This window comes from Anomaloglossus baeobatrachus, chromosome 2 (genome assembly GCF_048569485.1).
Source record: "Anomaloglossus baeobatrachus isolate aAnoBae1 chromosome 2, aAnoBae1.hap1, whole genome shotgun sequence".
Lineage (NCBI taxonomy): Eukaryota > Metazoa > Chordata > Amphibia > Anura > Aromobatidae > Anomaloglossus > Anomaloglossus baeobatrachus.
Window position 1 is genome coordinate 425,147,265 of NC_134354.1, and position 15,331 is coordinate 425,162,595.

The window sequence follows — 15,331 nt, forward strand, 5'->3', positions numbered from 1 at the left end:
GTCATTGATTGGTAATTCCAAAGAGAGCTGGCAGCAGATTTGCTTGCCCAGTTGCATTCAGCGTGGTAGAACATTCTTCAGATGAATATTAAAGGGGTTGTCCACTGCTAGGACAACCCCTTCTCATTCCACATGTTTGGCCCCATTAAAATGCTTATACACACCCTGTTCATGTGATGCCTTTCCAGCCGTGCTTAGCTTGGGTTCCCAGGGTTCCTAGATTTTTGAGGTGACGCGAACCCTGCACCCAATCAACGGGCAGCCGCAGGTCAGACTTCCTGTTGATTACTCGTATTTCTGAAGGCAGAGTGAAAAGCCGGCGGTGTTTAGGCGCAGGGCTTGCGTCACGTCACAACCTCACGTGAACTTTGGGAATACAAGTGCCAGCACTGCTGGAATGGTGCCTGTGTAGGAGGTGTGTATAAGCTTTTTTCATTTTAATGGGACCAAACATGGGGAATGAGAAGGGGTTGTTCAAGTAGTGGACAACGCCTTTTATAACATGCTAAGTTATGTAAGTGCATGTACTGGCATTCATACTCAAAACTGAATAAATTGAGCTATTTTGTAAATTTTGTTTCTATTTTTTCATCATTTGCATATCATTAACATGTCTGTTGATCTTACAATTTTCTGTATTTTCACAACTTTATCCCCTTTAGTAACTAGTGTTTAAATATATGTTCCGACACTGTTAAGTAAAATCATTAATAGTCAATTTATTTTACAGGTATCGAAGCTCTGAAGCAGAGAACACAAAAATATGCTAAGAAACAAAATAAGTGGGTGCAAAACAGATTTTTGAAACGTATGTATCTTTATTAATTGTATGTAGTGTTATTAAACCTCCTCTTTTACACTGTTGCATGAAGCAGCTTTACTTAATGTACATTATCAGTAAGTTATCCAGAAAAACAGAATTGAAGGGATGGCACTCGCCAGTAAAATACAGCTATTTTTATTTTTTTTTTCTCGTCACATGGATAGACATGCGGGAGGGTAGGTGCAGTACACAAATATGTATAACAGCCGTCTCTCACACACAGAGTTTCAACGCGTCCGCAGTTGAGGACCTGTTTGAAGCACCATGTGTGCGCAAAACGGTTGCTGTCATTAATTGTGTATCGCACCTACCCTCCAGCTTGTCTATCGATGTGACGTGAAGAAAATAAAAATAGCTGTATTTTACTGGTGAGTGCCATCCCTTCAATTCTGTTTTTCTGGACTTTTTGCTTCTATGCTTTGGATTGAGCTACACTGATATCTGCTTACCACCACTTGATTCTACCTCTTGCCCTCATGTTTAGGGTCTAGTTGCAGTGCAGCAGTGCCGGCACTGTGTATCAGAATCCATATCAGTAGGCTCCCCTCAGGCTTCAGGCGCCACAGGGTGCTGCACCTGATATTAGGTGCTGTGCTCATCCCGGATTCGTAGGTGACCAGTGCCGGTTCCATTGTCGGGTTACAAAGGAGGTGACCACAGCGGTTGGGTCTATAGGATGCTACCTCACTTAGGGACTCCCAATCCGCTGGATCCAGGACTCTGGGTCAGGGAGGAGGAGTCACCGGGGAGTGCGAAGAGCCAAAGAACCGTTGGTGACCGTTGATAGAGCCTAGGAATTGAGACTTAGAGCCAGCCCACTACAGGTTTGCACTGCCTGCGAACGGACCGGGACTTTTTACACAAAAGAGGGGGACCCCAAGTAGCTTCAAGCCACGGGGACCTGCCAACAACAGAGCGCATAGAGGAAGGGCCCACCAGTCACAATACTGGCACTGGGATCCGAAGAGTTTGTGATTGCCCAGAGCCCATCTTGGCGGAGACCGGCACCGCGTGGGCAGAAAGGACAATCTGTGAGTAAACATGTTGAACCACAGCCCCTGTGTTGTCTGTTTACTTGTCGTCGCCCTGTGCCTCAGCGCCACCGTCGCTACGACCACCATCATCCTCCCTGGGGCCTAGGTCTGCTTGCGGAGAGCGGAAACCTCTTAGCTGGGTCACACCATCAGCCCCAGCAGTGAGAGAGGCTACACAGCAGCGGCTCCCTCTCATAGCCGAACACCGCAAGTGACGTCACAAACTTTATTTAATAGAAAATACAACTCCCATCATCATCCCCTTCATTTATTTAAAGACACCGCCTGGGTCACGGAGCTGGACCCTGCCACTGCTGACGCCCCCGGACTAGTCCGGCCCGGTTCCGAGTGCCCCCGGCCCTGGAGCAGGGCGTGTCATATACATATACACTTTATATTTACTGTTGCAATGCTTCGATTACTGGTCCACAATTTTTCCTTCCATGATAGTTGCGTTCTGTTTGCTAGAGGGTCATGAGCCACATCCAGAACCCCCTTAACCCCAAGTAGTGACATCCAGTTTCTACTGCACAGTCCCCCACAGTAGTGACACCCAGAGATGCAATTACCAGTATAATGACAGCCAAGGCTGTCATTATAGAAATCACAATGAGACAGTATACCTCGATCCAGGGCTTCCCACTTTACCTTCCTTCGGTATTCTCACAAAGTGCTCCCACTACATCATCGCACCCAGTTTCAAGCACCTTCTTTGGCTGGCTGTATCATTTTATATCGAGGCAGATATATGCTCATCTAGATCAGCTCTTCTGTGTGGGGGCACTCACAAACGTCACCATCTGGAGACCTGTTCTTCATAGCTGTTAGCTGCTAGTCCAATTGATAACTTACCAAGCTGATAGTCAATCGAGAGCCACACATCAGGGACCTGTGAGCTACATGTGACTCCTGAGACACAGATTAGAAATATTGGCTTACAGTCATATGAAAAAGTTTGGGCACCCCTATTAATGTTAACCTTTTTTCTTTATAACAATTTGGGTTTTTGCAACAGCTATTTCAGTTTCATATATCTAATAACTGATGGACTGAGTAATATTTCTGGATTGAAATGAGGTTTATTGTACTAACAGAAAATGTGCAATCCGCATTTAAACAAAATTTGACCGGTGCAAAAGTATGGGCACCTCAACATAAAAGTAACATTAATATTTTGTAGATCCTCCTTTTGCAAAAATAACAGCCTCTATTCGCTTCCTGTAGCTTTTAATGAGTTCCTGGATTCTGGATGAAGGTATATTTGACCATTCCTGTTTACAAAACAATTCCAGTTCAGTTAAGTTTGATGGTCGCCGAGCATGGACAGCCTGCTTCAAATCATCCCACAGATTTTCAATGATATTCAGGTCTGGGGACTGGGATGGCCATTCCAGAACATTGTAATTTTCTTTTTCGCTCCTAATTGGGAGACCCAGACAGTGGGTGTATAGCTACTGCCTCTGGAGGCCGCACAAAGAACTACACTTAAAAGTGTAAGGCCCCTCCCCTTCTGGCTATACACCCTCCCGTAGGAGTACGGATTCCTCAGTTTTAGCTTTGTGCGCAGGAGGTCAGACACGCACGCATAGCTCCATTGTTTTTAGTCAGCAGCAGCTGCTGACTATGTCGGATGGAAGAAAAGAGGGCCCATACAGGGCTCCCAGCATGCTCCCTTCTCACCCCACTGTATGTCGGAGGTGTTTGTAAGGTTGAGGTACCCATTGCGGGTACGGCGGCAGGAGCCCACATGCTGATTCCTTCCCCATCCGTTTTTACAGGGCTCTGGGTGAAGTGGGATTTACTGGTCTCCAGGCACTGAGACCGTGCTCCATCTACAGCCCCTGGAGAAGATGCTGGATGGAGCGGAGTACATCAGGGACATGGCCCTGCTTCCTCAAGGTACTCTGTGTCCCCGTGCATTTGGCGCTCACACCGCAGCATGCTGGGTGTTGTAGTGCGCCGGGGGACATCAGCGCTACGGCGCTTGTGCCATGGCCTCATTCAGCTTCGCTGAAGCAGGCACACTTCTGGGAATCGGTCGCGCCGGCCGCTGGGACTGCGGCGCGGCTGGCACTTGTGGTGCGCCGGGGACTTCAGCGCGGCCCGCGCTTTTACGGCGGCCGCGCTGATAACTCGAGTCCCCGGCTTTTGCGGCCTGCTTCCGTTCGTTCCCGCCCCCAGACCTGCCAGTCAGGAGAGGGGCGGGACGCTGGCCACTTCGGGGAATCGGTCACGCCGGCCGCTGGGACTGCGGCGCGGCTGGCACTTGTGGTGCGCCGGGGACTTCAGCGCGGCCCGCGCTTTTACGGCGGCCGCGCTGATAACTCGAGTCCCCGGCTTTTGCGGCCTGCTTCCGTTCGTTCCCGCCCCCAGACCTGCCAGTCAGGAGAGGGGCGGGACGCTGGCCAGTGCATCAGCGCCGAGGGCTGGAGTCGTTTTTACATACTCCAGCCCTCACAATCGGCACAGAGGGGACACTGTTTCCCGCACTTTTGTTTGGGAACTCCCACGGACCGCCCCTCTCCACAGACGCCGGCAGCCATTCCTGCTGACACGCTGAGCTGCAGAGGGGAGCCGGGGAGACCCAGACAAGGAATTCTGCGCCTCTTACCCGCTATTCAGCGGGCGGTAAGCAGCCCTCAGGGCTCACCCCCTCTTGTGCCAGTAGTATTCTTAGTATTTTGTTTCTACAAATACTTGGTATTACATAGCGCTGGTCGCCCTTTGGCTATAGACTCTCTCACATTGCAGAGAGCCAGCAGCATGTCGTCCGTAAAACGCAAGGGTGCCAAGGCACAGACATTATATGCTTCCTGCACCGCATGTGGGACTTTTCTACCGGCAGGCTCCACGGACCCCCATTGTGTGCAGTGCTCGGCCCCTGCGGCGCTTGCACAGTCGGGACCTCTGCTGGACGTGACCCAGGGTGTACCACCTGTGAATGCTGTCCAGGTGACAGGAACTGAGTTTGCAGCTTTTGCTGACAGAATGTCTCTCACTATGTCACAAATTCTTGACACATTGCGAGCTAGGCCTGTACTTCAGGCCACGGACACTGTGCAATCATTGCCCCCTGGTCCCCCTCAGCTCCAAGCTCCGGGACGGGCATATACACCTCAGGGTGAAGACTCTGACTCGGACGATGGCCCCGGGCAGCCTAAGCGGGCTCGCTATGACGGGCCTTCACATTCATCTCAATGGTCAGGGTCCCAGCGAGATGAATCTATGGGTGATGAGGCGGACGTAACTGATCAGGATTCTGATCCTGGGACCGCTCTCAATCTAGATACACCAGATGGTGACGCCATAGTTAATGATCTTATATTTAACATCAATAAGATGTTAAATATTTCCCCACCAGCTCCTCTTGTAGAGGAGTCAGCTTCGCAGCACGAGAGAATCCATTTCAGATACCCTAAGCGTACATTAAGCACTTTTCTGGACCACGCTGACTTTAGAGACGCAATCCAGAAACCCCACGCTTATCCTGAAAGGCGTTTTCCTAAACGGCTTAAAGATACACGCTACCCTTTTCCCCCTGAGGTAGTCAAGGGTTGGACCCAGTGTCCAAAAGTGGATCCTCCAATTTCCAGGCTTGCAGCTAGATCCTTGGTTGCAGTTGAAGATGGAGCGGCACTTAAAGATGCCACTGACAGGCAGATGGAGCTCTGGCTGAAATCCATCTATGAAGCGATTGGAGCGTCATTAGCGCCTTCTTTTGCGGCCGTATGGGCACTCCAAGCTATCTCAGCCGGGCTTGCGCGAGTCGACTCAGTCACACGTGCATTTGCCCCGCAGGTAGCACCATTGACCTCGCAAATGGCGGCATTCGCGTCGTACGCGATTAATGCTGTTCTTGACGCTACAAGCCGCACGGCAGTGGCGTCAGCCAACTCCGTTGTTTTGCGTAGGGCCCTGTGGTTGAGACATTGGAAAGCAGATTCTCATTCCAAGAAGTGCTTAACCAATTTGCCTTTTTCTCGTGACCGATTGTTTGGAGAGCGTTTGGATGAAATCATCAAACACTCCAAGGGTAAGGACTCATCCTTACCGCAACACAGACAAAACAAACCCCAACAGAGGAAGGGTCAGTCTGGTTATCGGTCCTTTCGAGGACCGGGCAGGTCCCAATTCGCCTCGTCAAAAAAGACTCAAAAAGACCAGAGACGCTCAGATTCTTGGAGGTCTCAGTCACGCCCAAAAAGGACAGCCGGAGGAACCGTTGCCAAGACGGCGTCCTCCTGACTTGCGGTCTCCGATTCCCACACCCGCGGTCGGTGGGAGGCTTTCCCACTTTGGCGACATTTGGCTGTCACGCGTCAAAGACCGTTGGGTGAGGGATATTCTGTCTCACGGGTACAGGATAGAGTTCAGTTCTCGTCCGCCAACTCGTTTCTTCAGAACTTCTCCACCACCAGACCGAGCCGATGCTCTGTTGCAGGCGGTGGCCGCTCTAAAGGCGGAAGGAGTGGTGACCTCCGTCCCTCTTCAGGAACAAGGTCACGGTTTTTACTCCAATCTGTTTGTGGTCCCAAAAAAGGACGGATCGTATCGACCCGTCCTGGATCTAAAGTTGCTCAACAGACACGTAAAAGTCAGGAGGTTCCGGATGGAATCCCTACGCTCCGTCATAGCCTCAATGTCTCAAGGAGATTTTCTAGCATCAATAGATATCAAAGATGCGTATCTCCACGTGCCGATTGCACCAGAGCATCAGCGTTTCCTACGCTTCGTCATACACGACGAACACCTACAGTTTGTAGCGTTACCTTTCGGTCTGGCAACAGCCCCCCGGGTCTTCACCAAAGTCATGGCAGCAGTAGTAGCTGTTCTGCACTCGCAGGGTCACTCGGTCATCCCGTATCTAGACGACCTGCTTATAAAGGCACCCTCTCAAGAGGCATGCCAACACAGTCTGAAGGTGGCACTAGACACTCTCCAGAGTTTCGGGTGGATTATCAACTTTCCAAAGTCTCATCTAACCCCGACCCAATCTCTGACTTATCTTGGCATGGAGTTTCATACTCTCTCAGCGATAGTGAGGCTTCCACTGGACAAGCAGTGCTCGCTACGGACTGGAGTGCAATCTCTCCTTCAGAGCCAGTCGCACTCACTGAGGCGCCTCATGCATTTCCTAGGAAAGATGGTAGCAGCAATGGAGGCAGTCCCGTTCGCGCAGTTTCATCTGCGCCCTCTACAATGGGACATTCTACGCCAATGGGACGGGAAATCGACGTCCCTCGACAGGACTGTCTCCCTCTCTCAGACTGCCAAGGACTCTCTGCGTTGGTGGCTTCTCCCCACCTCATTGTCACAGGGAAATTCGTTCCTTCCCCCGTCCTGGGCAGTGGTCACGACGGATGCGAGCCTATCAGGGTGGGGAGCGGTGTTTCTCCACCACAGGGCTCAGGGGACGTGGACTCAGGAAGAGTCCACCCTGCAGATCAATGTTCTGGAAATCAGAGCAATCTATCTTGCCCTGCGAGCCTTCCAACAATGGCTGGAAGGCAAGCAGATTCGGATTCAGTCGGACAATTCCACGGCGGTGGCGTACATCAACCACCAAGGGGGAACACGCAGTCGCCAAGCTTTTCAAGAAGTCCAGCGGATTTTGACGTGGGTGGAAAGCAGAGCGTCCACCATATCCGCAGTTCACATCCCAGGCGTGGAAAACTGGGAAGCAGACTTTCTCAGTCGCCAGGGCATGGACGCAGGAGAATGGTCCCTTCACCCGGACGTGTTTCAGCAGATCTGTTGCCGCTGGGGGACGCCGGACGTCGATCTGATGGCGTCACGGCACAACAACAAGGTCCCAGTTTTCATGGCACGGTCTCACGATCACCGAGCGCTGGCGGCAGACGCCTTGGTTCAGGATTGGTCGCAATTCCGACTCCCCTATGTGTTCCCACCTCTAGCATTGTTACCCAGAGTTCTCCGGAAAATCAAGTCCGACTGCCATCGAGCCATACTCGTCGCTCCAGATTGGCCAAGAAGGTCGTGGTACCCGGATCTGTGGCATCTCACGGTAGGCCAACCGTGGACACTACCAAACCGTCCAGATTTGCTGTCTCAAGGGCCGTTTTTCCATCTGAATTCTGCGGCCCTGAACCTGACTGTGTGGCCATTGAGTCCTGGATCCTAGCGGCCTCAGGTTTATCTCATAAAGTTGTTGCCACAATGAGACAGGCTAGAAAACCATCCTCAGCTAAGATCTATCACAGGACGTGGAAGATATTCTTAGCGTGGTGCTTGGCTCAAGGGTTTTCTCCCTGGCCATTTGCATTGCCAATTTTTCTTTCCTTCCTGCAGTCTGGGTTGGAAAAAGGTTTGTCGCTTAGCTCGCTTAAGGGTCAAGTCTCCGCGCTATCCGTATTCTTTCAGAAGCGCTTGGCACGGCTTTCTAAAGTACGCACGTTTCTCCAAGGAGTTTGTCATATCGTTCCTCCTTACAGACGGCCATTGGAACCCTGGGATCTGAACAAGGTTCTCATTGCTCTCCAGAAGCCGCCTTTCGAGCCTTTGAAAGAGGTTCCCCTTTCTCGGCTTTCACAAAAGGTAGTTTTTCTTGTGGCGGTCACGTCTCTTCGAAGAGTGTCCGAGCTAGCGGCGTTATCTTGCAAATCTCCCTTCCTGGTGTTTCACCAAGACAAGGTAGTACTGCGTCCAATTCCAGAGTTTTCTCCCAAGGTGGTTTCTTCCTTTCATCTCAATCAGGATATCACTTTGCCATCTTTGTGTCCGCATCCAGTTCACCAATTTGAAAAGGGTTTACATCTGTTGGACCTGGTGAGAGCACTCAGGATTTACATTTCTCGCACGGCGTCTCTACGCCGTTCTGTTGCGCTCTTTGTCCTAGTCGCTGGTCAGCATAAGGGATCGCAAGCTTCCAAATCCACCCTGGCGCGGTGGATCAAGGAACCAATTCTTCACACATACCGTTCTGCTGGGCTTCTGATTCCATCTGGACTGAAGGCCCATTCTACCAGAGCCGTGGGTGCGTCCTGGGCATTGCGGCATCAGGCTACGGCTCAGCAAGTGTGCCAGGCGGCTACCTGGTCGAGTCTGCACACGTTTACCAAACACTATCAAGTGCATACCTACGCTTCGGCAGATGCCAGCCTAGGTAGACAGGTCCTTCAGGCGGCGGTGGCCCACCTGTAGGAAGAGGCTGTCTGACAGCCCGTTCATGTGGTATCTTTTTACCCACCCAGGGACTGCTTTTGGACGTCCCACTGTCTGGGTCTCCCAATTAGGAGCGAAAAAGAAGAAGGGAATTTTGTTTACTTACCGTAAATTCCTTTTCTTCTAGCTCCAATTGGGAGACCCAGCACCCGCCCTATTTGTTCTTAGGGTTTCGTTTTTCGGGTGCACATGTTGTTCATGTTGTTTCTTAAGTTCTCCGATCTTGTTATCGGATTGAATTTGTTTTTGAAACTGTTATTGGCTTTCCTCCTTCTTGCTTTGGTACTAAAACTGAGGAATCCGTACTCCTACGGGAGGGTGTATAGCCAGAAGGGGAGGGGCCTTACACTTTTAAGTGTAGTTCTTTGTGCGGCCTCCAGAGGCAGTAGCTATACACCCACTGTCTGGGTCTCCCAATTGGAGCTAGAAGAAAAGGAATTTACGGTAAGTAAACAAAATTCCCTTCGTTCCTCTCCATGAATGCCTGAGTAGATTTAGAGTGGTGTTTTGGATCATTGTCTTGCTGAAATATCCATCCCCTGCGTAACTTCAACTTCATCACTGATTCTTGCACATTATTGTCAAGAATCTGCTGATACTGAGTTGAATCCATGCGACCCTCAACTTTAACAAGATTGCCGGTGCCGGCATTGCCACACAGCCCCAAAGCATGATGGAACCTCCACCAAATTTTACTGTGGGTAGCAAGTGCTTTTCTTGGAATGCCGTGTTTTTTTGCCTCCATGCATAACGCCTTTCTGTATGACCAAACAACTCCATCTTTGTTTCATCAGTCCACAGGACTTTCTTCCAAAATGTAACTGGCTTGTCCAAATGTGCTTTTGCAAACCTCAGGCGACTCTGTTTGTGGCGTGCTTGCAGAAACGGCTTCTCTCGCATCACTCTCCCATACAGCTTCTCCTTGTGCAACGTGCGCTGTATTGTTTACCGATGCACATTGACACCATCTGCAGCAAGATGATGCTGCAGGTCGTTGGAGGTGGTCTGTGGATTGTCCTTGACTGTTCTCACCATTCTTCTTCTCTGCCTTTCTGATATTTTTCTTGGCCTGCCACTTCTGGGCTTAACAAGAACTGTACCTGTGTTCTTCCATTTCCTTACTATGTTCCTCACAGTGAAAACTGACAGTTTAAATCTCTGAGACAACTTTTTGTATCCTTCCCCTGAGCAACTATGTTTAATAATCTTTGTTTCTTTGTCGCTCCATTGGGAGACCCAGACAATTGGGTGTATAGCTTCTGCCTCCGGAGGCCACACAAAGTATTACACTTAAAAGTGTAAAGCCCCTCCCCTTCTGCCTATACACCCCCCGTGCATCACGGGCTCCTCAGTTTTTATGCTTTGTGCGAAGGAGGCTGACATCCACGCATAGCTCCACATCTTAGTCAGCAGCAGCTGCTGACTATGTCGGATGGAAGAAAAGAGGGCCCATAACAGGGCCCCCAGCATGCTCCCTTCTCACCCCACTCTGGTCGGCGGTGTGGTTAAGGTTGAGGTACCCATTGCGGGTACATAGGCAGGAGCCACATGCTGTTTTCCTTCCCCATCCCTTAATGGGCTCTGGGTGAAGTGGGATCCTAATCGGTCTCCAGGCACTGGGACCGTGCTCCCTCCGCAGCCCCTGGGGAATCTGCTGGACAGGAGCCGGGTATCATCAGGGACAAGGCCCTGCTACTGTGAGGTACTCTGTGTCCCCGTGGGGACCGCGCATGGAGCGCTTGTGCCATATACACTACAGCACTGCTGGGTGTGTTAGTGCGCCGGGGACTACCGCGCCGGCCGCGCTTATATGCCGGCCGCGCTTATAACTTTAGTCCCCGGCTTTTGCGGCCTAGTATCGCATATTCCCGCCCCCAGGCCTGCCAGTCAGGGGAAGGGCGGGACGCTGCACAGGACGTCAGCGCTGAGGGCTGGAGCATACTTTGTATCCTCCTCCCCCCTCATTCAGCACAGTGGGGCTCCAGATTCCCGCACTTTCTAGGGCACACCCACGGCCCCCTCCTCCCCACAGAACGCCGGCAGCCATTCCTGTCAGCACTTCTGACGCTGGAGAGGAGAGACAACAGGCTCTGGGAGGCCCAGGCAGGGAATCTGGTGATCACACAACCGCTTTGAGCGGTCGGTAAGCAGCACCTGAGGTGCTGGCCCCACTGAGTGCCGAAGTGTACATATATATATATGCTTATATGCTATACATTTACACTGTACGGTTGCACTGTTGATTTTTGGCTATATACCCTCCTGGATTGTACTCAGAGGAGACAACAGCATGTCGTCCGCAAAAAGCAAGGGTGCCAAAGCACAGGCTTACTTTGCAACCTTTACCTCATGTGCGGCTATACTACCGGCAGGTTCCACTGACCCTCATTGTGTGCAATGCTCGGCCCCTGTGGCACTTACTCAGCCGGAGCCTCTGCTACTGGTGGCCCAGGTGGAACCACCTGCTACCACTGTCCAGGTGACAGGGACGGAGTTTGCAGTATTTGCTGACAAACTGTCTGAGAGTATGGATATATGGTCTGCTAGGATACTAGAAGCCTTACAGTCCAGACCGGTGACTCAGGCCCCGGGCACTGTTCAATCATTGACCCCAGGCCCCCCTCAATTGGAGCAGCAAAGTGCTCCTGGGGTGACCCATAGGTCCCAGGGTGAGGTCTCTGACACGGACCGCAGTCCCAGGCCGCCTAAGCGGGCTCGCTGGGAAATTCCCTCGACTTCATCACACTGTTCGGGGTCTCAGCAGGAGGACTCTCTGGAAGATGAAGCGGAGGTAGCAGATCAGGATTCTGATCCTGAGGCCGCTCTCAACCTAGATACACCTGATGGTGACGCCATAGTGAATGACCTTATAGCGACCATCAATCAGGTGTTGGATATTTCTCCACCAGCTCCTACAATTGAGGAGTCAGCTTCTCAGCAGGAGAAATTCCGTTTTAGGTCTCCCAAGCGTACATTGAGTATGTTTCTGGATCACTCTGACTTCAGAGAGGCAGTCCAGAAACACCGAGCTTGTCCAGATAAGCGTTTTTCCAAGCGCCTTAAGGATACACGTTATCCCTTCCCCCCTGACGTTGTCAAGGGCTGGGCTCAGTGTCCTAAGGTGGATCCTCCTGTCTCCAGACTGGCGGCTAGATCCATAGTTGCAGTGGAAGATGGGGCTTCACTCAAAGATGCCACTGACAGACAGATGGAGCTATGGTTGAAATCCATCTATGAAGCTATCGGCGCGTCTTTTGCTCCAGCATTCGCAGCCGTATGGGCACTCCAAGCTATCTCAGCTTGTCATGCGCAGATTAATGCAGTCACACGTACATCTGCTCCGCAAGTGGTGTCCTTAACCTCTCAGGCGTCGGCGTTTGCGTCCTACGCCATTAATGCTGTTCTGGACTCTGCGAGCCGTACGGCGGTAGCATCCGCCAATTTGGTGGTAGTCCGCAGGGCCATGTGGCTACGTGAATGGAAGGCAGACTCTGCTTCCAAAAAGTTCTTAACCGGTTTGCCATTTTCTGGCGACCGCCTGTTTGGTGAGCGATTGGATGAAATCATTAAACAATCCAAGGGAAAGGACTCATCCTTACCCCAGTCCAAACCAAACAGACCTCAACCACGGAAGGTACAGTCGAGGTTTCGGTCCTTTCGGCCCGCGGGCAGGTCTCAGTTCTCCTCGTCCAAAAGGCCTCAGAAGGATCAGAGGAACTCCGATTCATGGCGGTCTAAGTCACGTCCTAAAAAGACCGCCGGAGGAACCGGTCCCAAAGCGGCCTCCTCACTCCGCATCCTCGGTCGGTGGCAGGCTTTCCCGCTTTTGCGACGCCTGGCTGCCACAGGTAAAAGACCGATGGGTGAGAGACATTCTATCCCACGGTTACAGGATAGAGTTCAGCTCTCGTCCTCCGACTCGATTTTTCAGAACATCACCGCCCCCCGAGAGAGCCGATGCTTTTCTTCAGGCGGTGTGCACTCTGAAGGCAGAAGGAGTGGTGATCCCTGTTCCTCTTCAGCAACAGGGTCACGGTTTTTACTCCAACTTGTTTGTGGTGCCGAAAAAGGACGGATCCTTCCGTCCTGTTCTGGACCTAAAACTGCTCAACAAACACGTAAAAACCAGGCGGTTCCGGATGGAATCGCTCCGCTCCGTCATCGCCTCAATGTCCCAAGGAGACTTCCTGGCATCCATCGACATCAAAGATGCTTATCTCCACGTACCGATTGCACCAGAGCATCAGCGCTTCCTGCGTTTCGCCATAGGGGACGAACACCTTCAGTTCGTGGCACTGCCTTTCGGCCTGGCGACAGCCCCACGGGTCTTCACCAAGGTCATGGCAGCAGTGGTAGCAGTCCTACACTCTCAGGGACACTCGGTGATCCCTTACTTAGACGATCTGCTTGTCAAGGCACCCTCTCAAGTGGCATGCCAACACAGCCTGAACATTGATCTGGAGACTCTCCAGAGTTTCGGGTGGATCATCAATTTTCCAAAGTCAAATCTGACACCGGCCCAATCACTGACATATCTTGGCATGGAGTTTCATACTCTCTCAGCGATAGTGAAGCTTCCGCTGGACAAACAGCGTTCACTACAGACAGGGGTGCAATCTCTCCTTCAAGGCCAGTCACACCCCCTGAGGCGCCTCATGCACTTCCTAGGGAAGATGGTAGCAGCAATGGAGGCAGTTCCTTTTGCGCAGTTTCATCTGCGTCCACTTCAATGGGACATTCTCCGCAAATGGGACAGGAAGTCGACGTCCCTCGACAGGAACGTCTCCCTTTCACGGGCAGCCAAGGCTTCCCTTCAGTGGTGGCTTCTCCCCACTTCTCTGTCGAAGGGGAAATCCTTCCTTCCCCCATCATGGGCTGTGGTCACGACGGACGCGAGCCTGTCGGGGTGGGGAGCGGTCTTTCTCCACCACAGGGCTCAGGGAACCTGGACTCCGACAGAGTCCTCCCTTCAGATCAATGTTCTGGAGATAAGGGCAGTGTATCTTGCCCTAAAGGCGTTCCAGCCGTGGCTGGAAGGCAAGCAGATCCGAATTCAGTCGGACAACTCCACAGCGGTGGCATACATCAACCACCAAGGAGGAACACGCAGTCGGCAAGCCTTCCAGGAAGTCCGGCGGATTCTGATGTGGGTGGAAGCCACGGCCTCCACCATATCCGCAGTTCACATCCCGGGCGTAGAAAACTGGGAAGCAGACTTTCTCAGTCGCCAGGGCATGGACGCAGGGGAATGGTCCCTTCACCCGGACGTGTTTCAGGAGATCTGTTGCCGCTGGGGGATGCCGGACGTCGACCTAATGGCGTCACGGCACAACAACAAGGTCCCGACATTCATGGCACGGTCTCAAGATCACAGAGCTCTGGCGGCAGACGCCTTAGTTCAGGATTGGTCGCAGTTTCAACTCCCTTATGTGTTTCCTCCTCTGGCACTGTTGCCCAGAGTGTTCCGCAAGATCAGGTCCGACTGCCGCCGCGCCATCCTCGTCGCTCCAGACTGGCCAAGGAGGTCGTGGTACCCAGATCTGTGGCATCTCACGGTGGGTCAACCGTGGGCACTACCAGACCGACCAGACTTGCTGTCTCAAGGGCCGTTTTTCCATCTGAATTCTGCGGCCCTCAACCTGACTGTGTGGCCATTGAGTCCTGGATCCTAGCGTCTTCAGGGTTATCTCAAGAGGTCATTGCCACTGAGACAGGCTAGAAAACCAACGTCCGCCAAGATCTATCACAGGACGTGGAGGATATTCCTATCTTGGTGCTCTGATCAGGGTTTTTCTCCCTGGCCATTTGCCTTGCCCACTTTTCTTTCCTTCCTTCAATCCGGATTGGAAAAAGGGTTGTCGCTCGGCTCTCTTAAGGGACAAGTCTCAGCGCTATCTGTGTTTTTTCAGAAGCGCCTAGCCAGACTTCCACAGGTACGCACGTTCCTGCAGGGGGTTTGCCACATAGTCCCTCCTTACAAGCGGCCGTTAGAACCCTGGGATCTGAACAGGGTGCTGATGGCTCTTCAGAAACCACCTTTCGAGCCAATGAAGGATATTTCTCTCTCACGCCTTTCGCAGAAAGTGGTTTTCCTAGTAGCAGTCACATCACTTCGGAGAGTGTCTGAGCTAGCAGCGCTGTCATGCAAAGCCCCTTTCCTGGTGTTTCACCAGGACAAGGTGGTTCTGCGTCCGGTTCCGGAATTTCTCCCTAAGGTGGTATCCCCCTTTCATCTCAATCAGGATATCTCCTTACCCTCTTTTTGTCCTCATCCAGTTCATCAGTGTGAAAA

At 51.9% G+C, this 15,331-nt stretch overlaps 1 protein-coding gene across 3 annotated transcripts in view; it reads left to right on the plus strand.

The window, feature by feature from the left end:
* Window positions 1-15,331, plus strand: part of TRIT1 (tRNA isopentenyltransferase 1) — a 51,570-nt gene that overhangs the window by 18,262 nt on the left and 17,977 nt on the right. For all 3 annotated transcript variants that reach the window (XM_075334158.1, XM_075334159.1, XM_075334160.1), the window contains exon 8: window positions 731-808. In XM_075334158.1, the coding sequence (XP_075190273.1) occupies window positions 731-808 (78 nt within the window). The remainder of the gene's footprint in view (window positions 1-730; window positions 809-15,331) is intronic.